Genomic DNA, 27,684 nt, shown 5'->3' with positions numbered 1-27,684 from the left:
GTCGTTTTGTGTTTACTGAAGCTAATCTGCAGCAGCTTGACCTTGACCTTAATGGAGATGTTTCGTGGACTGGCTGTCCACTCTGCTGTTTGCAGAGAACGCCTTCGTGTTTCTGTCGTTCCGTCTACTCATGACGCCCTGTTTTAGCTCCTGACGCCCTGTTTTAGCTCATGACGCCCTGTTGTAGCTCATGACGCCCTGTTTTAGCTCCTGATGCCCTGTTTTAGCTCATGACGCCCTGTTTTAGCTCCTGACGCCCTGTTTTAGCTCATGACGCCCTGTTGTAGCTCATGACGCCCTGTTTTAGCTCCTGACGCCCTGTTGTAGCTCATGACGCCCTGTTTTAGCTCATGACGCCCTGTTGTAGCTCATGACGCCCTGTTTTAGCTCATGACGCCCTGTTGTAGCTCATGACGCCCTGTTTTAGCTCCTGATGCCCTGTTTTAGCTCATGACGCCCTGTTTTAGCTCCTGACGCCCTGTTTTAGCTCATGACGCCCTGTTGTAGCTCATGACGCCCTGTTTTAGCTCCTGACGCCCTGTTTTAGCTCATGACGCCCTGTTTTAGCTCATGACGCCCTGTTGTAGCTCATGACGCCCTGTTTTAGCTCCTGACGCCCTGTTTTAGCTCATGACGCCCTGTTGTAGCTCCTGATGCCCTGTTTTAGCTCATGACGCCCTGTTTTAGCTCCTGACGCCCTGTTTTAGCTCCTGACGCCCTGTTTTAGCTCACAAGGATTCAAAGCCGGGTCACGCCCGCCCTGACGTTGGGGAGAAGTAAATCGGCGCCTGAATTGGGCAAACGATCCTGTCGTGTGTTCTGAGCTTTAATCCTTGAATCCCGATGTCGATGTGATGCAAGTATTAATGTGACTACTTTCTCAACTGCATCATGTCAATCAAGGCCATTTCTTCATCTTCTTATTATTTACATACAATTCTTAGAACAAAGTGCTTAGTACAGTATGTATAAAATGGCAGGTACATTAACATACGTTAACTAATAAAAGACTAAATAAAAACAAGCAAACTGGACATAATGAACCTCATTATGATTATTGTTCTATAACGATATTAGTGTTTCTAAGAACTCCTCCACTAACTTTGGTCAATACTTTTTCTTCGACGGGGAAAACACTTGGTCACAGTTGTAGCTCTTCTCATATTCTTGCATCTTGTCAGTTACAAAAACCTAAATGTACAAGGTGCATCTGAAGCACGTGGAGTCTCTGCAGGTTCAGAACAGAGATGTTACCTAAAGGCCCGTCAGGTCAACTATGGCCTTGATGAAGATGGTGTCGTCGCGGATGTACGAGTTCTTGGAGTCGAGTTTGGCGAGGGGGCAGAAGAGGGGGCAGCCGCTGGCGATGTTCATGTCGCTGACGGGACGCTGGAACGAGGACGAGGAGATGTCCGGCCTGAAGGCGTCGATGATGTGCTCGCGGTTGTTCTGGTCCAGCAGCATCAGAGTGACCTGGACCAATGAGAGCAGAGGTAAACGGATCTTACACTCACTGCAGATCTGGTATTGGACTTGTCATTTTGGTTTTGTGTATGTATTTGCTATGTTTTTCACCTACTTGTTTATTTTTTTCAAATTAAATTGCCGACTATAAATGTCACTTTAATATTTTGAAGGAGATATATTATGTAAAATCAACTTTCCTCATCATTTGTTTACTCAGAGTTTAATTGGATTGATTCATGTTTGAGTTAATCCTGTTTTAAGTGTTTTTCACCTTGCCCCGCCCACATCCCTAAACTTAGTTGCGATTATTTGAAGACTCAGCCATTAAGCCATTTTTAGATCAATATTGCAGTTAACTATGAACAAAATGTAAATCTATTTGTTATGGTTCAATAATAAGTACCTGAAAAAGCGTAATATATTTCCTTTAAAATGTAGCATAAAAATCTGAAAAGGTGAAAATAATGGTGGAAAATAAATACAGCCTTTGTTTATTTTCAAATAAAATAACAAATTACAATATAATACCATATTAATAAATAATAATAATGTGTTTTATTAGTTGACTCACATTATTCACAAAGCATAAAAAGCCCTCCAATGTATTTGATGGCTTTTGTTGTTGTTTTTTACAACTATTTGTGACTAAAGTGACAAGTATGGCTTTATTCAACCATACAAAATGAACGTAGACTTGCAATACATCTGATATTTGAGTGAAGGACCTGTTGGATGACAGATATTTTACCTTCTGGTTGAAAGGCCACTTGAGGAGCGCGTCACTGTGTCCCCTCATCACCACGAAGAACAGAGACAGGTGAGTCCCACGGCCCGTTCCATCGCCGTTCAGGTAGATCCGCAGGCACATCTTATAGCCGTACTTACTGGTGTAGAACGCTGGGACACACAAAACACAAGGTAAATACACATTTGGCCTGTCACAGCAACATATTCTGAAGTGTGATTTATCGCCACAAAAATTAAATTAACATCCTGAAACTAATCGATCCAAAAACTAGCATCAAAACTGTAGAAATATATAATAAAACAGACAAATTCTGACCTTTCCTGAATAGATTTAGAATGTGGTCTTGATTTGTATTAGAACTAGTATTGACTGTCTGTGTTGCCAAATGTCTGTGTCTGCTGTTTTTGTTCTTGTTGTCCTCACTATTGTTACGGTTTTATATTTGTAAATGAATAAAATAAAATAAAAATAAAAAATGTATAAAATGTATAAAATGAATAAAATGAATAAAATGAATAAAATGAATAAAATGAATAAAATGTAAAATAAATAAAATACTCTTCAGTCTGTAGGTGAATGTGAAATTATACTGTAGCTACAGAGAGCGCAGAGCAGCTCCGGCCCACAGGGAACACATCTCTAAGCTGTGTGTTTTCCATTAATTAAATTCATTAGTGAAGGCTTTTAAACTGACGTTAATTTGCCTCATAAATAACACTGGTTTATATCCACAAACTGATTACATTGAAATAAAAAATCACTGCTGGGAAAAAATATATAAATAACTTGTATAAAGCTTTATCTGGATGGGATTAGCTTTACCTCAGGACCTCAGGTAAATTGTAATAATTACAAACATTGTCTGTTTGTCTGTGAAAAATCCCACCGTACTTTACCCACAGTAATTCAGCAAACTCAGACGTCCTCAGGTGAATCTAGTCCCGTGTGAATGCTCATCTTTGTGATTCGGGCTGTTTTAGTCCGTGTCTTGAAACTTGCATCAATTCGAAATGTCACTGAGTCCATTTTACGTCCAAATCCAAACTAGATTCATATTATTAATTTGCCAAGGAACCTTTTGCTGATCCAATTACAGTTTTTTGTCTGCATTCTTAAAGTAAAAGCGACAGAGTTTAGATCGAGGGGCTGTGTCAATGTGAAGGGATTAAAGGAGAGCGGATCCGAAATCTGATGGTGCGGAAGACGTTTTGATCGTAACAACACGGTCAAAACAAAGACAAAAACAAACCAAAAATAGTTGAACATAGAAGAAACACTGGCAACATGGATGAATGAAAAGGTTTGTATCATATGTTCACAAAAAAAACACAGACGTCGTGGGGGATTTCCATTTTACAGATGTCCCAAGGTAAAACTATTATTGTTTTGTTTTGAAATTCTTTAGTATTTTGTCATCATTGTTGTACCAAATACCAAGCGCTTTTCATGAAATCTAAAAAAGAGTTTGAGATTTTAGTATCATGACACACTAATTACTGCAGAAAATATAAAAATAATATTAAACACCAATTCATGCCACGTATACATAATCCTAAAGCACAAAAAAACAGTTAAAGCTACAATTTAAAGCATTTATTTCCTTTATTTGCATCAGTAGATGGCGAACGTGAAACCAGAGCGAACAGGCGGTGCCGTGACAGTGCGTACCGGGGGAGAACATGGCGGGGGCTCGTCCGGCCACGGCGTCCTGCCTCTTTTTGGTGAAGTCGGAGATCTTCCACACGAACACGCCGTCGTACGTGGCTGCGGCCATTTCCCTCATCTTCCCCTCCATCTCCACAATGGACAGGTCTCTGAGGCTCACCGTGCGCTCCAGCTGACGAACCTGAACGACACGGGCCGGACTGAGTAAAGCCACGGCACAGCAGAGTCTGACTTCTTCACATTTAGGTTCTTTGTTATCTTCTTTAGTTAGTTTGCGTGGTCAGCCTTAAGTTTGGTGTGCCAGAAAGAAAATATAAATAAATAGTTCAGCTCCCTTTGAGGTTTTTACTGGGGCTGTCAGTCACTTACTAGTAATCGACTAGTCAAACGATTATTTCTATTATATACTTAGACTTTTTAAATACATTATCAACCATATAAAGGTTGAAATATGCTGACTGAAGGCTTTTAGAAACAGAATATTTATGAATGAAGTGTATTATTGATGAAAATCTGCAATCGTTTATTCTTTCTTGACATTTTGGTGTAATAATGTTGTCTGTCTTTGTCATAAAAGGTCGTGTACAGTCCAGTTAACACTTACAATGATCAATTATAGTCAGTTATTTTTTATAGTCGACTAGTCATAATTAGCCCTAGTTTTGACCAAGATGGCCACATTGACAAGACCAAGTAAATTGTAATCCCTGGTATGGGTACAAAGACAAAAAAACTATTATAGGGAGGACCTAACTACACTGAAACTAACACAAACTAGTTGTTTACAGTCAGGAGTATCAAAGTATTCTGAATGGTCTGAATGGTTCATGCTCCTGATCCTACTCTTATTAGCACAGTCTGATTAACCCTAGAATGTCTTTGGTTTTGGTCTGAGGATCAAGGTGTAAAAGGAAAGGAGTCAATATGTTTATTATATTTATATGAATGTGTGTCTTCTGTGGAGTGGATAGCACTTGATATAATTTAATCACCCACTGTGTTCACTTTCTGCACAACTTAAGTAAATTCAACTGTACATTTTTGTGCATAGTAAGCCTATTTTTATTCTTATCCTAAAGCAGATTTGAATTGTTTCTCTTTTTGACTTTGTATAGGTTGTTTTTATCATCGTTCATTGTTTTATGTTGCCCCGAATCACCAAAGCAAGCTCCTATGTTTGTGAATTCTGTTCATTTACAATAAACCTTTTCTGATTCTGTTTCTGATTCTGCTGCAATGTCGCTCCCCAGTCTCAGCCCCATTTTACGCCATACTGTCCAGTCCAACAAAGCACACCGGCCAAAAGCAAACATGTCTGTTGCGTACCTTGTTGTTGAGGATCTCGATCTTGTCCTGGTCCAGGCGGTGTTGGCGGTTGTAGGCCTCCATGGTGGTGCAGGACCTCTCCATCTCTCGGTTGAGGACACACACGATGTTCTCAAAGGTGTTGACTTTGAGCTCCAGCTCCTTCAGCCTCCGGCTCAGCTCGCACACTTTGGTCTTCTCACTTTGCAGCTGCAGCTCCAGGGCGGCTCCCACGGCGCTGGGCAGGGGCGTGAAGGAGGTCAGGGCCGGACCACACACACCCTGCACAGGAGCGATCGGTTTGAAGTGGCACAAAAACGTTACTCCCTCCACAGTCCAAAAAAACGTCTCGTAACATTTTATTATTGTCTTTTAAACAGGCTCTTGAGTACCTTTGCTTTGGCATCTCATGTTTTAGAACTTTAAAAGCACAAATTACTTTCTCTGAGTTCTCTGAGTTCTCTGAGCGTAGAATTTAATTGGAGCTCCCCCTATGGGCAGCAGAGGGAATTACAAAGAGGATTTGAATAAAAAGCTAGCTTGCATGTCGGGGGCAACGTGATTTGAAAGGCAGAAATGCTCAAGCAATGATTTATGGACTTTAAAACGGCACAGAAGATCTCGAAACTCGACCTATATGAAGTCACTTACTAAACAGGGTTCATCAGACAAGCGTGAATGAAGCTAAATACAACTCCAGGTATGTTTCTGATGAGGGAACGTGGTTATGACATAGTTCAAAGCTCCAAAAAGTCAGATGTATTTATGTCCCTCCACATTGAACTTTCTTGTGTACATGCATTTTAGATCATGCTGTAGTTTATGCCTAAATACATGTTTTAAAGACCAAATATTATGCATTATTTGTCCTTTAAACGTGCTCTTTATTACCTCTGCTCTTGTTTTAGAACTTTAAATGATGTGTTTAATGTGGAGTAATCCTCTTTAGCTCCATCTATGGGCTAAAGAGGGAATTACAAAGAGGATTTTTAGCAACCTTATTAGTAAGTAATAACCCAATTTGACAGTAGAAATGCCCCGAACAATTATGGCAATGAATTATGGACTTAAAAATGGCGTAAAAACCCTCGGCGCTCCACTTAAGATGTCATAAAACTGGAGCATTTGGAAGTGTTTTTCTGAGGCTCATCAACCAAACGTGAAAAAAGCAAAATACAACTCCAGGGATGCTTTTTTTCTTTTTTCTTTATGTAAATCTAGCTTAATACGCATCTGATTTAATCTCTGATTATCTCTAAAAAAAATCTGAGCGCTTTCAACAAAGTATTGGACGAAGACACCGTTTCTTCCGGTAACATTTGACGTGACCGGCTGACCTGCACGGGGGGAAGCGGCCCTGCTCCGAGCTGGGACATCTTGGTCTCCAGCTCCCTCAGCGACTGGTGCAGCTCCTGCAGCTTGTGCCCGGCCACCTCCAGGCTCTGGGGCTGCAGGCTCTCCAGGCTCACCTTGATGCCCATGATGAAGTGCAGCAGCAGGTTAAGGTGCTCGTAGGAACACTGGCGCTCGTGGTCGTGAACTTTCTCCATCTCCACCTACGGAAGCAAAAATGAATACAAGACAGGGCTTTTCTTTATTTACAGAGTTCTGCAAAGTATGGGATGTAGTATTAAACTTTCACCACAACTTTAGCCTTTTGGAAACGGGAGATGGATAGACATTTTTCAAACTGACAACATCAAGGCAGGCGAACGATGAGCCACACCAAATTGAAAATGAAGATGCATGAAGAGTTATTTTACATACAGTGGTGATAAAGTGTTTGCCCCCTTCCTGTTTTCTTATTTCTTTGCATGTTTGTCACACCTCATCAAACTAATTTAAATATTAGTCAAAGACAACACAAGAAAATACAAAATGCAGTTTCTAAATTATGTTTTTTATTATTAAGGGAACACCAAACCCTGTGTGAAAAAGTATTTGCCCCTATGTTAGAACATAACTAAGCTGCCTGACAAGGGTGCGTACCTATGTTCCCCCTTTTCTATGAACGGGGGAACTACGCATTCACCAGCCTAGGCTACTGGTTCAGGTTCCACATGCCCAAATGTTGTGCATAAACGTATGGTTTTACAGTATACAATATAGCAGCATATAACCCTAACCCAGGTGTCCGGGAACATAGAGCTGACCCCGCCTGACAAAGTGAAGGAGACCAAAAGATCCTCAAGAGCTGAGATGCTGAGATCCAAAGAAATTCAGGAACAAATGAGAAAGAAAAGAAGAAAAAGAAGCCATTTCTAAAGCTTTAGGACTCAGTGAACCACAGTGAGAGTCATTATCCACAAATATAGAAAAGATGGAAAAGGGGTAAACCTTCCCACGAGTGTCCGGCCGAGAGCACAGCAACGACTCATCCAAGAGGTCACAAAAGACCCCAAAACAACATCCAAAGAACTGCAGGCCTCACGTGCCTCAATTAAAGTCAGTGTTCATGACCATAAGAAAGGCACTGGGCAAAAATGGCCTGCATGGCAGATTTCAAAGACGAAAACCACAACTGGACAAAATAACATTAAGGCTCAATTTTGCCAGAAAACATCTTGATGACCCATGAATTTTGGGGAAATACTCTGTGGACTGACGAGACAAAAGTTGAACTGTTTGGAAGACGTCTTTTCCGTTACATCTGGCATAAACGTATCACCCCGTTTGATCGCACCATTGTCTGGGGCAGTTTAGCTGCTTCAGGACCTGGAACACTGGGATAAATGGAAGCATTTATTCTGCCTTCCATTAAAAAATCCTGATCCCATCTGTTTGTGACCTCAAGCTGAAGCGAAATTGGGTTCTGCTGCAGGACAATGATCCAAAACACCAGCAAGTCCACCTCTGAATGACTGAAGAAAAACGTGAGTGACAGTGGTCTAGTCAAAGTCCTGACCTGAAGCATATCGAGAGGCAGTTCGTTTTCGGAAAACCCTTCAATGAGGCTGAATTACAACCATTTCCTAAGATGAGTGGGCCATAATTCCTCCACAGAGCTGTAACAGACAGTGATGCAGGTCATCACAAACGCTTGATTACAGTTGTTGCTGCTAAAGGAGGCTCAACCAGTTATTTTAATTCTGTTTTGCCTTATTGAAAACCTTAATTTAAAAACTGCATTTTGTGTTTCCTTGTGTTCCCTTTGAATAATGGTTGAATTAGTTTGATCTGAAATATCTAAGTGTGACAAACAAGCAAAAAAATAAGAAATGAGGAAGAGGACGAACACGTTTTTAAGCCACTATATGCTCATCAACACAAGGGCAGAATGGATTGGATGGAGGGAGCAGGACTCAAACTACCAACCTTTGTGTAGGGGGGTGAACACTGCAACATTTAAGCCACTATTTATATATGTTTTGTATTTCAGAGACAGATTCTTCACATTATGAGCAGCACAATACACAAAGTATGTCCACAAATGAGAAGAGACAAGTGAAATGTGTTGGATTTATGGACATATACATACATATATGACACATTTTGTATTATATGTATTATTACACCAACGTATAGGCATAATTCTAGCTTATTTGTAGATGTAGAAGAGCTGCTCAACAACTACAAGAGCAAACGATGACTTTAGTAACTATGATGTGCTGAGTATAAACACAAAGACATGGAGGTGTGTAGTTTTTCAAGAATGCTAACGGTAGCTATTGGCTAAATGCTGTTGTTGAATTGACTGTTTTGATGTTTTTGTTTTTTCATGTACTTTTACCTGTAATGTAATTATGTGACGGCTTTAGTTGTTGTAAATGAGGTATATTAATATAAAAGTGACTTAAGTTAGAGTTAAGTAGATTAGCATGTTCCAAATAGGGCTCTAAATAGTTGTAACATTGATCCCTGTGGATATTTGTGTTATATTTTGGACATTTTGACAGAAAAATGTATTTTCCATGTGTGCCAAATGAGAAGATCACTCTAAATACAACTTTGTGTGGTTTAATGAGAAGGGGAAACAATCTTAGTATGGTTAAAAGCTCCTAAAAGTCAATTTAGCAAAATAGCAATAAAAACAGCAGTAATTGAATAAATCCAGGATAGATAAGTTTAAAGTAGTTCTCTGTATTTGTTTTGCCCCAGGACAGATATAGTGTAAAAGCAGCTCTTATGGTTAAAGTGGGAGATGCCTGCATTTAACCCTAACCCTAATTATACTGTTAGCATGCTAGTTGTTGTTAGCTTTCAGAATTGCATGTTTTTAGCAAAAATGTAAATGCATTTTTTCTGGAAAAAAAAAAAAAAAAAACACTTATAATTTATAATAATAGATTAAAAGACAAATTCTATGCATCTTTGTAGGAGACTAAAAATAAACAAACATGTTCCATTATTTTTTTCGGTGAAAACCGGGCACAGCGATTTTCACTATTTTCACAAAGTTACATAGTGCACCATTAATATGAATGTACACTTATGGATTAAATGTATGTATGTATGTATGTATGTATGTATGTATGTATGGATGGATGGATGGATGGATGGATAGTATTGAATTAAATGTATGGTATGTTTGTATTGTATTGTTATGTATATAATGTATGTATTTATGTATGTATGTGATGTATGTATTATGTATGTATTATATTGTTATGTATATATGTATGTATGTAATGTATGTAATGGATGTATGTATGTATGTATGTATGTATGTATGTATGTGATGTATGTATGTATTGTTATGTATATATGTATGTATTTATGTATGTATGTATGTATGTATATATGTATGTATGTATGTAATGTATGTATTGTTATGTATATATGTATGTATTTATGTATGTATGTGATGTATGTATTATGTATGTATTGTATTGTTATGTATATATGTATGTATGTAATGTATGTATGTATGTATGCATGTATGTGATGTATGTATTGTATTGTTATGTATATATGTATGTATGTATGTATGTATGTATGTAATGTATGTATGTATGTATGTATGTAATGTATGTATGTATGTATGTAATGTATGTATGTAATGTATGTATGTATGTATGTATGTAATGTATGTATGTATGTATGTATGTATGTATGTATGTATGTATGTAATGTATGTATGTATGTATGTATGTATGTATGTAATGTATGTATGTATGTATGTAATGTATGTATGTATGTATGTATGTAATGTATGTGATGTATGTGATGTATGTGATGTATGTAATGCATATATGTATGTATGTATATGCTGCAGAATGGTCCAAAATGATCACTGCACGACACATGCAACTTGTCAAAACTTCTGGATAAAATAAAATCTTGGCCAGTCGAATGTCAATCATCTGATTTTGCATTTCAATTACAAATATTTACACGCCAAGACCTCAGATCATCCAGCAGTCCAAGCTACTCCAAACATCGAGCAAATTATGACAAAAATGTCTACTTACAGACGTATCGCAGCCAACAACATGAAATCTGCATGGTGCTTTAAACTTATTGCAGAACTTAATATGGTCCACATACTGCAAAAAAAAATGAAAGAAGCTAATGACCTGCCGAATCTCAGCGCAGAAATGGTAAATGAGATCGAACGTGGGACAGTCTGCAGTCGACTTACCTTCTCCCTGGGGATCTTTTTCTTGGCGCAGCCCTCGCAGATCATCGGGTACTTGGGGCAAATCTCATCGTGGGCCTTCAAAACACGCGGGGGGGAAAGTGTAAGATAACAGAGCTTAACTTTGAATTAAAGGTGTAGTTTACAGCAACAACCATTGCGACGCCATTTTAACAAGCAGATCAAATGTGCGTGGGGGCGATACTGAACAAAACATCATGTTGATCTTGAGTATCCCGATAGTCAAACGATAAATCTAGCAGAAATGTGTTAAATGTCAGACAAATAAGTGCAGAAATGTCACTTTTGCCCTGATTTGAAAGTTTACAACATCACTTTTTAGTATTTACGATAAACAATATACCGGTACTTGATATTCAAATTTTACATACTTCAAAACAGATATATTCACATTTTACATATCTTAAGATAAATTATATTCATATTTTACACTTCTGTATGTCTTCAACATTCACGATATTATCTATCTATCTTTTCCTTTCACAATTGTATGAAGGAATATTTTAGGAAATATTAGATTACAAAAGCATCATGTGATCAAACAGGAAGTCCAGATCAATACATTTACATAAGAATATACAAAGCTGCTTGTCTTTCCATACGCTCTTATTTACTGATGATGAGTTATTATGAATACTGAACTATAACATAAATAGTCATGATTTTACATTTTGTTCATTGTAAACGGCAATATTGATCTCAAATGCTTTGTCTCTTCCTGTTCAATACTAATGGTGCGTTCCAGTCGTTCTCGGAGCTCAGAACCTCCAATTTGTACATTTTTCCAACACAGAATTCCTACTCGGAAACTCAAGAGAACGTTTCAGAGCCTGAGACAGAAAATTTACCCTGTGTTTGGTGATAAACCCTCACAGCTTCAGTAGTGACAGTACTTGTGTTATTTTATCACCTGCTGTGTGTGAATCTGCTTCTGTGCATCCGCTGAGCCTCTGCACTCATAAATGTATAAATGGAGCTACAAACAGGAAATGTAATAACAATGTTCAGGTCACTAAATGAAGGACCTGCATTTTGGCAGCACTGGATTGAGTCGTTACTGTAATACACTGGTAATTGTTTTTCCGACTTGACGACTGGGACTGATAAGCCCCGCCTCTTCACAGTGCATTTGCATTTATGTTTTCATTCGTGAAAAGCGGTTATGTGACATTTTAGAACACGCCTATGGTAAGGGGTAGGTGAAAACAGGAATTTTCTGAGCACTCGAGCCTCGAATGCAGGACAAGATGGGATTAACTCAAATATGAATGAATCATATTGGGAAAACATCCCAGATCATGGTTAGAACGTGGTTAGAACGTGGTTTCCATTGGAAGCTATGTCATTACCTTAATTTAATTTTTTTAAACTTATCTTGAGTTCTCTATGGTCCTGCCCAGCCCTGCTGTTTTAAATGTTATTTTATATTTTTTATCTTATTTTTTTTTTATTTTTTTTTTTTATTATAGTTGGTATGCAGCAGTGAACGAGCCAACGTGCCTTTACAGGTAAAACACATTTGAAGTCTCACCTTGATGTTCTTGAGGAGGAAGGGCTCTTTGCAGTATTTACAGTTGAGCGTTCTCTCGGGACATTCTCGCTCGTTGTGGCGCTCCTGCTCGTTGGCCCTCATCAGTTCTTTACAGGACGGACACAGGATGATCATGAAGTCGCAGTGTCCCTCGTGGTTGGCCTGCGACGACACGAAACACAGGCCCGGGTTTGGAAGTATTCAACGGTCTGCTGTCTGTGTTTGACTTGGGATTGTGGACTTTACAGCGCGCTCAGAGACTGTATTTTGGTTTGCAGACAAAGAAAGGTGAAACATCGAAGCAGGAGGGGACATTTCTCCAGAAAACAACAGCATCATGGTCAGCAGTGGCTTACAGAAGGATTACACAAGGCAGAATGGTTAAGGTTTCAAAAATGCGTTCTATAAATACTGTAGGCTTTACCCTCTGGTTAATGTTCATGATTAGAACTTGAGATGTGAATGTTTACTTTTCATAATCCAGTGAATGAGTGAACGGCAGATTTACTCTTAAAAGCAAGATAAAACTGATGTTCTTGATTTATTTTTATTTAATATATTAAAATAATAATAATAATACATAATTATGCATTATTTGTATTATTATTGGCCTTTAAACGCGCTCTTGAATACCTTTAGTTTGGCTTTTCATGTTCTCTATGGTATGGTAGGTACATATTCCATATCTAGGCCTTAGGTGACGCCAAAGTAATAGCACATTTCTGTTTGGTGCTTCCTCCTCAGACCAGGTACTTCTCAGTATCGTCTTCTCCCTCGGGCCGAGTTGAGCCGAGCAGGGACTAAACGTGACGTCCACAGAGCGTCAGCCGCTGAGTGAGTGAAAGCGTAATATTTCTGCAGCAGGAGACAGAACACTGCTGCTGAGGTTAGAGTCTTAAAACCATTTATAAACATGAGACAGAAAGTGCAGACCACAGATATGACGAGAGTCTTATAACATCTGTATAAACCCCAGTAGCAAAACTAAATTATCATGTCGAAAAAAGACCACACCACACAACAAAAGTTGTGCTGAAGCTAGCGCAGCTGTTTCCTGTCCAGAGTAAAACCACTCACTTTGAGAGGACAAAGAAAACGGAGCACTGCACTTTAAGTATAGATGCACGTCCAAACTGTATAAAGAACTCTTCAAACTGTTCAAATAGCAATGCTTTGTGGACTGGGTGCAATTGAGTTGGGAAAGAAAATACAATTAGGACAAAGATGAGAACGCTGTACTTTAACTTTAGCTTCATGAGACGTGAGTAATAACTTTGTTCCTGTTTGCTGTTCTCTGTGTCCGTAATTCTATCTGCTTCTCTCTGCTTTATTGCTGGTTACTTTGGCAGTTTTGCTGATGTAATATAGTTTGTTTTATAGTTATTGATGAGGGAGCTATGTTTGAACACTTTTGCATAATATGTGTCCTTTAAGAACTTGTAATTATATAAACTCTTCTACAGCTGCATTAAAATCACTTCTTAAAACTTTTCCTTTGACATAGTATGAGTAGTTGAGATTATTGCAGAGTTTATTTTGTTTATTTGTTCAAGCTGGGTGTTTCTTAAAGTGTGTTATAAATAAAGTTGCAAAGTGTTGAAAATGTGTTTTGTCATCATTATGGTATTAAAATCAGTGTTGTTGTTGTTGTTGTTGTTTAGTTGCCGTATTAAAAACCTGTGTTTTTAAATGTTTTCATCATCGTGTACATCAGTATTTACATGGTTTGTGTACTTGCTCACCTCAAACTCCTTGATGGTGCCGGTCCAGCTGCAGCCTTCGTTGGGGCAGACGGCGGCCAGGGCCTCCACTTCTCTGCGCGCCGCGTTGTCGGGAAATGCCTGAACACATCGCGGGCACAAACGGCACATGAGCGACTAACGTTTCAGCCTCAAGCGTCACGTTTCAGTCTCATTTTACTGTGCGTCCTTTCTCTATGAGCCACTGTGGGACTAAAGACCATAACCTACCCCTGAGTCTGACCCATAGTCTGACCCATAGTCTGACCCTGAGTCTGACCCAGAGTCGGACCCTGAGTCTGACCCAGAGTCGGACCCTGAGTCTGACCCCAGAGTCTGACCCCAGAGTCTGACCCTGAGTCTGACCCCTGCGTTTGACCCTGAGTCTGACCCAGAGTCTGACCCCTGCGTTTGACCCTGAGTCTGACCCAGAGTCTGACCCTGAGTCTGACCCCTAAGCCTGACCCGGAGTCTGACCCCTGAGTCTGACCCCTAAGCCTCACCCAGCGTCTGACCCTGAGTCTGACCCCTAAGCCTGACCCGGAGTCTGACCCTGACTCCTGAGTCTGACCCTGAGTCTGACCCCTAAGCCTCACCCAGAGTCTGACCCCTAAGCCTCACCCAGAGTCTGACCCTGAGTCTGACCTCAGAGTCTGACCCTGAGTCTGACCTCAGAGTCTGACCCTGAGTCTGACCTCAGAGTCTGACCCTGAGTCTGACCTCAGAGTCTGACCCTGAGTCTGACCCCTAAGCCTCACCCAGAGTCTGACCCTGAGTCTGACCCCTGAGTCTGACCCTGAGTCTGACCTCAGAGTCTGACCCTGAGTCTGACCCCTAAGCCTCACCCAGAGTCTGACCCTGAGTCTGACCCCTGAGTCTGACCCTGAGTCTGACCTCAGAGTCTGACTCTGAGTCTGACCCCTAAGCCTCACCCAGAGTCTGACCCTGAGTCTGACCCCTGAGTCTGACCCTGAGTCTGACCCCTAAGCCTCACCCAGAGTCTGACCCCTAAGCCTCACCCAGAGTCTGACCCTGAGTCTGACCCCTGAGTCTGACCCTGAGTCTGACCTCAGAGTCTGACCCTGAGTCTGACCCCTAAGCCTCACCCAGAGTCTGACCCTGAGTCTGACCCCTGAGTCTGACCCTGAGTCTGACCCTGCAGCCCAAGTTTGTACACTAAAAAATATTGTTTGTTTGGTTCTCAACTCAAACAAAATCAGGCTGAACACAAATGGCACAACAAACAGAAAGAAAACAAGCCCATTCATTCTAAAATGGGACTAAACTGGGACTAAACCCGGGACAAAAGCAGGACAAAACAAAGACTAGAACAGGCCAGCCAGAGAATCCACCAGAGAAGAACCTGTTCATGGCCGCGGTAATTGCCACAAGCAAACTATTAAAATTGCATTACTTTTTATACAGGAAAATATGAATAAAACATGAATCTGGCCTGACTCAGTTAAAAGCAGTTTGCAGCGCAGCATAAAACAGACAAACGTCCTCGTCACAAATTACATTACTTACACCTCCTTGCTTGAGGATGGAAGTGGGCTCCTCAAACAGGTCCTCTTTGATGCAGGCATTGCACTTCTGTGGACCAGAACTAAGACAAAAACACATATTAATATCAGATGTTGGAGATTCAAACCAACACAGTTCTGTAAAGCCAAAACCACCACTGCAGCTTCATCGCGGGGCTGAAGTACGGGACATTTGATCTGATTTTTAGCTCTAGGTCAATAAAAGAGAAGCAGATTAACCAGCGTTCACAGGGATTAAGAGAATGGATAAATTATATATTGAAAATGTATAATATTATATTTTGGAGATCGAGTGTATCGTCTATGATTAATCAGAACTTTTTGAAATTACAGCAAAAAGAGGCAGAAACATCTTCCAGACACGGATATAAAGTGATATTTCTGCGCAATTTTGTGATATTGTTAAAAAAAACAACAACTTTTGGTCAATATTTGCCTAACTACGATCAGTGGACCGCATGGCGTCAAGTTACAATGCTCGAAATATATCATAAAAGTTGAATTTGTACAGCTCAGTAAAGGACACAGGGCCAAGAAGTTAAAAAACAAACCTGTGCAGAATGGAGGGACACAACATCAACTCCAAACTGTCCCTCAAACTGTGTAATAAATATGTAATGTAGGGCAGCAACAAGTTAATCGCAACTACTCGATTATTGAAATTAGTCATTGAATTATCGTTAACTGGACAATACGCAGGTTCCAGAACATGCCGCGAGCTGAGTACAGTAGTTTTATGACTCAAATTGAGCCGCAATTCCGTGGAAATGAGGTGGAAAAGTGTAAATTCAGTGTATTTGATGAAAAACACTCTTCAGTCCATAAATGTGCTCCACCAGATGCTCAAACGGCTTCACTTCAGCTTCATCTGGGTCAAACTCAGGAGAAATCGTTTACATATCGAAATGATAATCGATGGCAAAATGATCCTTAGTTGTGGCTCTACTGTAATGTAAAGACTTTGATGACTGCGGTCAGACTATGTGTTATTACATCATACAAATGTCACCAAACTTCTTAAATAATCTCACTAAATGCCATGGTGAAAACTTTACATGAACTAAGAGAATGCCTCCTGGACCTACACTTATGTCAGAACATTCTTTGCTGCATCCAGAACAACCTCATTCTAACTATCTCCACATTACAAGGCACATTTAGCACAGACTTACTCCACATAAACTATGATTCAGCACACAGAAACTGTCAAGTCCATTCGTTGATGGCCTTTCCAGATGTTTGTAGGAGAATAAACACCTATAAACACATAATCCTGTTGTTGCATCACTGCAGCAGCTCATTTATCACCCATAATCTGTTGCAGACGCGGTGCCCTGGAGCCGTGCAGCTCACACACAGCTCCAAACACGGCTGAAGCTGCAGGAGCTGCAGGAGCTGCAGGAGCACAAACACGCACACACCTCACGATCTTGTTGAAGCAGTAGGAGCAGAATCGGTGTCCGCACTGGGCTTGCAGGGGCCTCCGCAGGATCTTCTGGCACGAATTGCACAAATGCTTATCTTCGTGGTTGTTGGCCAAGATCTTCTTTGGGAATCCCGGCTTGTTGCCTTCCAGGGAAGATGGTGGAGACGGCTCTTGCGCGGCCATTATCCCCCTACAACACTATCGGGGTACGGCGGGTGTGGACACTCTACTCACACGAGCCTTACCGGGCCGTGTCAGCAGCGTGTGTCCATTTCTACGGCAGGCTTTTGGGTTCAGGACAACAGGAATGTCGTCCAAAGACGCATTTTAAACGTGGGAAGAGGATGCGTCCATGTGGAGACGGGAATAACGGAGGAGGAGAGTTGTAGTGACTCACGTCTGCCGCTAGAGGCAGCGTGAGCAGTAGCAGCGGGCTGTGCTTCATTGGATGAACGTGATCACAAGTGTGTCAAGTTCACAGCATTTAGACAAGACAAACAACAGGAAGTGGTGCGAGGATGCCTTTAAAACAAGAGAGACACGCAGTGTAGTGTAGTGGGGACTATCCAAAGTTTGCACTGCCAATTTGCACTATTGATCTGTTTTGATTGTCTATTGTATTTCACGTCTGTTTAACATATATTTTATTTTGCATGTCCTTATTTTTTATTATTATTATTACTACTAGTAGTAGTAGTAGTTGTATTATTATTACTGTACAGTGTTGTATGTTGCACCTTAGTATCGAAGAAAATTTCTAGTCTGTGCATTTTGTTCATTAACAATGGCAATAAAACGTTTTCTGATTCTGATTTAACATCACAGGTACAATTTCAGTGACTAAGATTTATGTCACCATAAGAATTGTATTTCACATCAAGAGTATTGCATTACAACAATTATTTATAATTTGGAAATCAGCTTCTGAAGCAGCCTGGCTGCCAATGTGAAATCTGTGTAAATCCATCTAAAGTCATAACTCCGGAAAAAGCACTTCCAGTGAGAAAGCACATGGGTTCAGGGGAACTCAGGCCCCACTGCAGGGGGCCCACAAAGTCAGTAATGTCATTCTTCACATATGGATGTAGAGCTTGCAGTTACACCCCTGTCTGAGTCATCTAGGTCTGGGTCTTCAGTACAATGAATGTCTTGCGCGCCCCAGGAAAGCAAAGGTGTGCATTGCAACCTTATATAGGCAGGTTAAATAATGGAGTATTGTCTTTGCTCCCCTTTCATTTGTCATGTGAGTTGCTTCCCATTCAATTCAATTCAATGTGTTTTTGATACACCTAAAATCACAACAGCAGTTGCCTCGACGGCCGATCCACATGAGTTCCACATCCTCCAGAGAGGCGGGAGGCCACAACCAAACCTTAGCATTTGGGTTCTTAGGTTTTGCACTGCCATCAACATCAACCGACATGAACAATGAGACGTCACAGTCCCAAGTAATGCTGCTGACTCCTTTTTCTGTCTTACACTTTATTCATCCAATTACATTTTGTACAGGCCTCTGACTGTTTTTTTTTTCCCATCAAAAAGAAAACAATAATTATTTTCCGTCCTTCTTTGAATTGTTTCATGTATCTCTTGTTAAAAGCAAGTGTAGACCCAAAACATGCACAACAGGTGAAATCCTCCAGATCTGGAGATGATTCCCTGAGCGCTGTGCACCCTCTGTGGCATGGTTGAAGGATGGGTTAACCATAACTAGTGTTGGACCCATAGACCTCTTCCAAAAACAAATCAATAAAAAGGCTTTCTAACAAAGACTAAACTAAACGTTCCTTGACTCTGGACCAAATAGGACCTTTATTTTAATTCTTCTGTATTATAATTATGTTTCTTTTGCCGATTGACTATTTAAAGCTTTTTCTTTTTCACAATTATTCTTTTACTTTTATTTATTTTAAGCGCTAACTTTTATTTTGCAGGAGCCCGCCGGAAGCTGCCCGCTGCCCACACCTCTCTTCACAGCCGATCTGAAGCTGACTTCTCCTCGGCTGCTGCTGCTTTCATTGCAAAGGAATGTCGCTGCTATTTGTGTGTGGAGAAGATGGAGGGCTGACGGACGAGTCGAGCGGGACATGCCACGACTCCTCTGCCCGCTCTTATTGAATGACAGTGAGTATCTGCGGCGCGACCCGACACTCAAAACAGTCGTCGCTGGCTAGCCGCGGTCCCAATGCAACCCTACGTAGACTGGAGCTAGTGCTAAGCTAACTAGCCTCCTCCTGCTGCTGTCAGGGGATAGCGTTACCTCCAGGCAGGATAGGTAACAATCCCCGACAGCCTCATTACGGTTCACAGCATCCAGTTACTAAGACCAGGGCCTGGAAGAAAAGTTCCAACTGAAATCAGATCCTTGTGTTGTTAAATTGGCACAAACGTGGGAAGCTAACAGATGCTAGCTTGATATTGTGGAGAAGATGATTACTGCTAACTTGCATTGATCAATCAAGCACTGACAGGATTTCAAAGATTAAAATGTTATAGTTTTTAGTGGCAAAGCATATGACATGTTTGCCCTTGACCTGCATTGTGGAAAATGTAAAAAGAGAAATGTCAAAGTATTCTTATTAAAATGAATGACAAATAGGCTATAATTGTCATTGTATTCCCTCTTTCGTTGATGGAATATAGTTTTGTGATGGGGACTTTTGTAGTATTCACGTGCTATATTGATTATTAAAAATACAACATTATTGACCGGTTAAAATGCAATGTCATCAGAATGTATAAAAATTGCACAATGGAGGCAAAATGATTTAAAGCACAACACGTATTCAAATATTAAAAGATCTCAATGCTGGTGGTTTTAAGCTGTTATAACAAAAGCTAAGCAACCGTTTGAATGTCCAGGGCAGAAAGTATAGAGGGTTTAAAAGGGTTTAAAAGACAAATGGATTTAATTTGGAAATGGACAAATTTAGATAGACTTTGGACTAATTGGGACTTATATTTTAATTCAATTATGCCCTGATTTTGTTTGCATTTCTGTTTAGTTGACGTCTGCTTGTGTTTTTCTTTTGATTTATACTTCTTTTGTTTTTTTGTTTTATATATATGAATATATAGTTTAATTACTACAAACCAGTCAAATGAATACACTTTTCTCTCTTAAAAAATCATAATAAAATGCAATTGTAAATTTTTCTGATATACATGGATATGAGTGGTTTTAATTAGCCAAATTCCCCTTTATTTTTAATATCTTTGGAAATTCTGTGATTAATCCCAGTTTCCCCATTGAAATTATATTATGTTCCACTTTACATTTGCCTCCTTTCCTAAATTTTAACGTTTTGAATTGACACACTTTTATGGGTCCTTCCTGCTTGTGTGTGTTTAGGTTTTCCAGTCCATTCCACTCGTTCATTTGTTAATAAAGTAGTGAGATAAACACTCTTTGCCCTGTCATTTCATTTACATATCGAGCTCATAAACGCACAAAGATCCCAGTCGCAAAGTACCATATCATCAATTAAATACCAAATTGTAATCAGTTTGTTTTTCTACTTTTACTGAAGTCTTACAAGTCGTATTGCAATTTCTATGCAATGAAATGTCTTTTTTTGTGTATGTTTGTCTGGTTTTCTTCGCAGATTCCCCAGACAAACACGATGGTTGTTGCGTCACAGATTCTACCCATCTATACGTGCTGCTGGTCCGACTTTTAGACATTTCCTCTTGTTTTTGGACATAATGCACTCCTAAACTCTACTACGCTCCGGATTCTCTCGTTTTCTCGTGCTCGTAGCTCAGTTTGACAGCTCACCAAGGGATTCCCGCTCTTCTCTTGGGACATTTGAAGATCTGAACGTTGGTGAAGATGTTTTCGGCGCTGAAGAAGCTGGTGGGCTCGGAGCCGGGGCAGCTCAGGGACAAGAACATCCCAGCGGGTCTTCAGTCCATGAACCAAAGTTTGCAAAGACGATTCGCGAAAGGAGTGCAATATAATAGTAAGTCATTGACAATCATCTGTTCTAAACGCTTTACATTCCTACATTTATAGTTTATAAAGGCGACTTTTACATAGGGAAGAAAAAAAAGTGTGTTCTTCTATTTTCTTCTTTTAAATGGTTCAAGTTTATTTTTATATTGTGTGTAGACAAGCGTTGGACCTTTTATACTTGTCAACAAAAATGTGGGGTTGTCAAAACGTATCGAAAATCAGACACCGATCCGTGCTAAAAGTGGCACTGAAACTAGTTACTCGTTAAAATAAGTATCAATGCCAAAATAAATCTTTTAAACATAACAAAATGTGAGCTTTACAGAACAGAGAGGTCACATTTTGAGCTTTGTCAGAACTAGGCCACGTGTAAACATGAAGAAAGAACCATTGTTTGGTGTGGAAAATGACAAGTCTTTTCTTAAACAACAGCAAAAAGAGCATTTTAAAATTATCATTGGCATCGAAATCAAGTTGAAAATTTTAGCATTTATTTTTAAATTGCAGCACTATTTATTTAAATATTTTTTATTTGTATTTATTTATTATACCGTATTTGGTTTGACTATTAGAAAAACTAGTAGAATGGATAAATTAGACTTTTCTACACACTCGAATAAAAAAAGATTCGTACAACTTGCTCTGATTTCAAACCGCCAATCATCATTCAGTTTTCTGTTCTTTCATTTTGAAGTCCATAATTCACTTTTTCCCCCAGTGAAAATCGTCATCCGAGGCGACAGAAACACCGGCAAAAGTACTTTATGGTATCGGCTGCAGGGGAAGAAGTTCTTGGAGGAGTACATTCCCACGCAGGAGATCCAAGCCACTAGTATACACTGGAATTACAAAAGTAAGTTTCACCTCGGCATGGCAGCTAACACGTGAACATCATTTCTGTTTGATAAACGTGTTACTTTTACTGTTCATTCCAGTGGCCCCGTATCAAGGTAAAGCGTGTAGATTTTAGAGCTAACCCTGTATTTACTAATAGAATAGGTCTCCCACGCAAAAGAAACCTATTGTAGTCATAAATGAACTGGGAAGGTGACGTAAAGAACTCGTGCTACTAATATTATATCAAGTTTAGCGTCTTTAGCTACAAATGCTGTAGCTATGGCTAACTTTGGAACAACCACGTGTTCAAATATGGACTTTCTTCTGGCTTCACTCATTCTTCAGACTTCCCAGCTCCCAAAGCACCTTAGCACACCTTTACAAAGTACAGCCTTTTGCTTTAGCTTCATTAAACACTGTAGTATTGTGTAAAATACTTCTGGATAAGAACTAGTTCCAGTATCAAGAGTATTGCGATATTCAGGAGATTCCGTTTTTTTCCTAACACCCCTCGCTACATGTAATGTAAAGTAATCAAACACTATGTACAGGGATGTGGGCGGGGATAGGGGGTAGGTGAAATCGGCTATTTTCTGAGCCTCAGGTGTAGGACAAAACGGGATGAACTCAAACGTGCAGGAATCAATCAAAATGCCACTTTTTAACTAAATGAATCAAGGTTAAAAGCTCAGTTACGTCAATTTTGTACAACATAAGTTTATATGAGCAGAAAAGCCTGTTTAAGAACTACATTTACAGTAAAATATGTGACAAAAAGAATCAAGAAGACAAGCGGGGATGGTCGGATATGGTTTTTGTTTCGTTTTTTTGAGCCGATTAAATTATTTTTCTCCTGTTAAAAAAATAAATAAAGAGGCATCGTGTTCAAATTAGGGCAAGTAAAATATCATGTTATTTATATTATATATATTTATAATGGTAAAAGATTTCGCAAACGGACATTATTTTGTTTTTACGAGTGAGGCCCATCGACTTATTTAATCGCAGAAAAAAGACAGTTTAGTAATGATTTTACTTTTTTTTTTTTTTTTTAGTTTTTACTTTTTCCCCATTGCTCCTGTATGTTCTTTACTGCTCAAACCGATTGCTCCTGGTGGAATTTATAAAGAAATAGATTATAGATAGATTGGAGAACCTTTCTTTGTCCCACAATGGAGATATTTGTTTCAACACAGATTAGGAACAGAAGTCGAATCATAAAAAAAACAATTTCCTTTAAAATATACTTAAATGTAGTATAAATATAGGTAAACCAAAAAGTTTAAACAAAAATAATCGAAAAATTACACATGTATACAAGTTATCCAAAAGTATTTTACAATTACTATACAAAATAATGTATTTTTTTAACCAAAAGTTACTGACTTCTCTTCTGTACCTCGTAGCGACTGACGATGTGGTCAAAGTCGAGGTGTGGGACGTCGTCGACAAAGGTGAGGCTCAATCCACAGTGTATTTTTAGCCGCACATTTATTCAAACACCGCCACTATCATTTTTATACAGCCAAAGAGCACGATTCCATTGTATCTGTCTTCATTGTCTTTTTGTACCTGTTTTTACGCTCATGTTAGGCCAAAAATACCCTCATCCCGAAGGTGAGCGTCGCCCTAGTGTGTAGCAGCTTGTTTAAAAAAGGCTTGTGTTGCTGTGTGCGTTTGCCTTTAACACTCTTATCTCAAAGTCAATATTCCCGTGGTTTTCCCTCTCCCCAGTTTGCTCCTGCTGCTACGTCGTCATTTTAGAGGAGTTAAGACGGATCAATGATTCTCAAACAATTCAAATTTTAAAGTAAAACTGTTTTTAAATTATGACATCGTACATAATGAGACATTGAAGATATGTTGTGTTGTGTGTTGGCATTAAAGATTTCTTGCTGAAGTTGGTGAATTCTTTCTTGTGGCAAATTTAAGACTAGGGATGTTGAGATGATCAGGTTGATTGATAATTGTGGTTATTCTGGTCACAATATAGTCATAAGAACCAAAAGAATTATAATCCTAACATTTTAGAAGCAAAATAAAGTGTTTTTCTTTGTTATACAGACCCAAGAAATAGAGTTAAATGCAAAGAACTTTTTTCTGTCACATTTGACTGATTTTTTGTCACATTTGACTTTATTTTGTCTTTCAAAGGGTTAATTTTGGTAAAGCCGGTCACAAACTTGAGGAATAGTAACATGTTAGACAGTGAGAATGAAAGACAATTTAATATTTCACTGTTGTTTAGTCGGAGACGAGCAGGTTGTGGAATCTAATCGAAAGGCTCCAGTTGTTTGGATAATAGAATTTCCTCTGTAAAATATGATGATCTATTGTTGTATCTGTAGTTTAGACCTGATGTTCCGAAATGCATGGGATTAGTGTTTATCAGTTTATGTTTCAGTCTTCTCTCAAATGTTATTGCTCTTCGGTGGGCACATTCTACTTTTTAAACATCTAATTGCAAACACAACAATTCTCAAAAAACTTTGCATTTTTAATATTATTTCCAGATTCGTGCGATGTGTGACCGTATGTTAGATCTCTGTTCATGAGTGTAGTTCTTTAATCCCAGTTTAAAGTGCCTATGACAGGTCGGACGACTCATTGAACTGAAATGCAGTTAAGTTTTATAGATTTCAAATTTTGCTAAAAAAAAATTGATCATTTTTTAGGTTTATAATTTCACTTCCTGTTTGTAGTTGATGACATCACACTAGGAAATTACCCAGCAACATGTAATATCTTTTTTTATTTGACAAATGAAAATATATGAGAGCACATTTTATTTTGTTGAATTATGTTTAGAGAGTCATAAAAGTAGTTATGTGTAAATTATGCATAAACTTTGGATGGAATGAGTGTCCCTAGTGTGATGTCACTTCCTCTACAGATTTTTCAATGTTTTTTTTCCACAAATACGTACTCGATTGGTGTAAACATAAAATAATTTATATGTACAACAGGTATAAATACACCAAATTAGATAATCGTAAAAACCTGTCATATGTCACTTTAAACATCTTTAGTCGTGTTGTAGCTTAGTTTTGTGCCACGCTTCTGGTTTGGTCGGTCCTTGTTAAATTAAGAATGTCATATTTAATTTTAGAAACGCAAACAATAGTTGGTTTAAACTATTTGAGAATCACTGATCTTGCCAAAGCCTTGAGCGCCTGCCCCTGCCCTACATTAGTTCAGCAGCGCTTCACTGAATGTGTTTAAAGAGCTGCGTGGGGCTTTTCCGTTAGAAAAGCTGTGCCTGCTTCACTCATACAACTAATGTAATCTTAACGTATGGAATGTAATGTAACTAATGCAATGTAACTAACTCGGTGAAGTACTGACGACGACAATGTCACTCATGAACTGTTTTTGTGGTTTCAGGAAAAGGCAAAAAGCGCGGAGACAATTTGAAACTGGAGAACGAGCCGCAGGAGGTGACTAGCATGTGACCGTCATGTGATCAGAAACGGGACCGTTGCATAGAAACAATATGGGCAGTGATGGAGCCGGCTTTATAGGGCGTTATGCGTTATCGCAGAATAACATTTAGCAAAACCTTGGAGCAAGTTAAAGGCTTCCAAAGTGCTTATTTAAAGTGCCCATGACTGATTTTCTAATTTTGACTTAATTTGGTGTTTTTATTCCTGTTATAAATAAAAATTATAGTTTTACACCAATTAAGTAGGTATTTGTAGAGAAAACGCTGAGAAAACTGTAAAAAATGATAGGAAGTGACATCACACCAGGGACACTCGTTCCAGTCAAAGTTTATGCAGAATTTACACAAAATAAACATCTTTTTTGACTCTTTGAACATCATTTCAACAAAAGTCTCTTATATTTTTGGCCGTGGCTGCAGAGCCGCGGCCCGCGGTCAAATGGCCGCGCAGTTTCAGGAACCTCGGGACTTCTCTTATAGCGTCATGGCTAAGCTTAACCTTAACCCTAACCTTAACCCTAACCTTAACCCTAACCCTAACCTTAACCCTAACCTTAACCCTAACCTTAACCCTAACCTTAACCTTAACCCTAACCTTAACCCTAACCTTAACCCTAACCTTAACCCTAACCTTAACCCTAACCTTAACCCTAACCTTAACCCTAACCCTAACCCTAACCTTAACCCTAACCTTAACCCTAACCTTAACCCTAACCTTAACCTTAACCCTAACCTTAACCTTAACCCTAACCTTAACCCTAACCTTAACCCTAACCTTAACCCTAACCCTAACCCTAACCCTAACCCTAACCTTAACCCTAACCTTAACCCTAACCTTAACCCTAACCCTAACCCTAACCTTAACCCTAACCTTAACCCTAACCTTAACCCTAACCTTAACCTTAACCCTAACCTTAACCCTAACCTTAACCCTAACCTTAACCCTAACCTTAACCCTAACCCTAACCCTAACCCTAACCTTAACCCTAACCTTAACCCTAACCTTAACCCTAACCTTAACCCTAACCTTAACCCTAACCCTAACCCTAACCTTAACCCTAACCTTAACCCTAACCTTAACCCGGCGCGGTCTAAAACGGCGCTAAAACGCGGTCAAATAGCGCCGCAGTTTCAGGAGCCGCGGCGCACGGCCGGCACAAAATAACATGGCAGTTTCGGCCGCGCGCCGCAGCTCTGCAGACACTCCCTATATTTTTATTTGTCAAATTAAAAAGTGAGATTGGATGAGTTTGCTGGATAATTTCCTAGTGTGACGTCATCAGTTACAAACAGGAAGTTAAATTATGAACCGAATTTTTTTTAATAATTTGTAGCAACATTTGAATAATATAATATAAATCTTAACTGCATTTTAGTTCAATGAGTCGTCCAACCATAAACCAACATAGGCATGTTAAAGGCGCTGTACCTGAATTTTTGAAACGTGAAAAACTAAATGATTTCCTTACAGCTCCACATGTATCGCACACTTACCTAAATATTCACCACAAAAACACTTTTCTCGAGTCTCTGAACTGAGTCAAGCTGGCAAACATTAGCATGCTAACGGCGCAACTTCCTGCTACTCTGAGAGTAAAAGGTGTTATTTTTAGATGCAGAGAAAGTGCTGTGGTCTCATTTTCACCAGAATAGCTGCGTTTACAATACATCTTACTTTTATCACATGCAAAACATCGGGTAAATGAAGTAATTCTTTAGTTCACGTTTCAAAACAGTGATAATTTAATGGATAATGCTATTGATCAAGACAGAGAATAACGGCTTAATCTGCCGTGATATTCTAGCATTTGAATCTGGTTCACAACAGTTACTAGAAATAGATCTGTCAAGCCGCGCCTCTTTGAACAAACAAACGCCGGCGTGGTTTCATATGTTGAGGATGTGTTGTTTACTCAGTCGTGTTCAGACGCGTTTAAGACGCAATGTTTATGTACCTCCGACAAAACCACGTCCTCCATTTCAATTTCTAACATTTTCTAGTTTTTCTCGTACCATTTCTGGCATTACAAAGTGTTAAAAGTTTAGAAAATGTCCCTTTTTAAGCATTCATACGCCAGTGTAGGATTCAAAACAAACATGCGGAAGCAGCTTTGTCGCCCGTAGAGTTTTAGTTTCTACACCGGTGTTTGTCGAACATCGTTAACTCGAAAGTGTTACAATAAGTATGAATATAGTCTGTTGGCAATTAAGTCAGGAAATGTCTGTTTATTTGGTTTAATTAATAGACTATAGCACTAATTATTGAAAACTAATAATTGTGTGTCATAAGGAAAACCAAACGCGGTCCTAGAGTAGTTCAAAGTTCATATTTTACTCATTCCTGGGTCGATTTAAAGTTTTCTGTTTTACTTCCTTTGACTGCGAAAGGACGATGGGCTTAACCCTTCATTCTTGCACCAAAATGA

The 27,684-nt window shown here is 39.3% G+C and overlaps 2 protein-coding genes across 3 annotated transcripts in view; one reads left to right on the top strand and one right to left on the bottom strand.

Annotated features, from left to right (window-relative positions):
- Positions 1-1,219: 1,219 nt before the first annotated feature.
- traf2a (Tnf receptor-associated factor 2a) lies at positions 1,220-17,404 on the bottom strand. Of its 2 annotated transcripts, XM_072433769.1 has the most exons (11): positions 17,020-17,404; positions 15,582-15,660; positions 14,058-14,156; positions 12,316-12,477; positions 10,767-10,841; positions 10,597-10,671; positions 6,523-6,741; positions 5,207-5,467; positions 3,884-4,061; positions 2,216-2,364; positions 1,220-1,473 (listed from the first exon to the last, which is right to left on the bottom strand). In XM_072433769.1, the coding sequence occupies exons 1-11, from the start codon at positions 17,205-17,207 to the stop codon at positions 1,255-1,257; spliced, it is 1,704 nt and encodes a 567-aa protein (XP_072289870.1). In that variant the 5' UTR covers positions 17,208-17,404; the 3' UTR covers positions 1,220-1,254. The 2 variants fall into 2 exon arrangements, with proteins under 2 accessions (XP_072289870.1, XP_072289871.1); XM_072433770.1 differs by lacking the exon at positions 10,597-10,671.
- Positions 17,405-18,996: 1,592 nt separating this feature from the next.
- Positions 18,997-27,684, top strand: part of rabl6b (RAB, member RAS oncogene family-like 6b) — a 47,001-nt gene continuing 38,313 nt past the window's right edge. Inside the window, exons 1-6 of the mRNA XM_072433008.1 lie at positions 18,997-19,148; positions 20,630-20,986; positions 21,698-21,832; positions 23,223-23,270; positions 23,410-23,433; positions 25,201-25,253. Coding sequence (XP_072289109.1) covers positions 20,857-20,986; positions 21,698-21,832; positions 23,223-23,270; positions 23,410-23,433; positions 25,201-25,253 — 390 coding nt within the window. The 5' untranslated portion in view covers positions 18,997-19,148; positions 20,630-20,856. The remainder of the gene's footprint in view (positions 19,149-20,629; positions 20,987-21,697; positions 21,833-23,222; positions 23,271-23,409; positions 23,434-25,200; positions 25,254-27,684) is intronic.

The sequence above is a fragment of the Eucyclogobius newberryi genome, unplaced genomic scaffold (assembly GCF_026437365.1).
Source record: "Eucyclogobius newberryi isolate DKJ021-1_F unplaced genomic scaffold, fEucNew1.0.hap1 SCAF_6, whole genome shotgun sequence".
Classification (NCBI taxonomy): domain Eukaryota; kingdom Metazoa; phylum Chordata; class Actinopteri; order Gobiiformes; family Gobiidae; genus Eucyclogobius; species Eucyclogobius newberryi.
The sequence above is the reverse complement of the archived record's forward strand: the minus strand, read 5'-3'. Positions and strand labels throughout refer to the sequence as shown.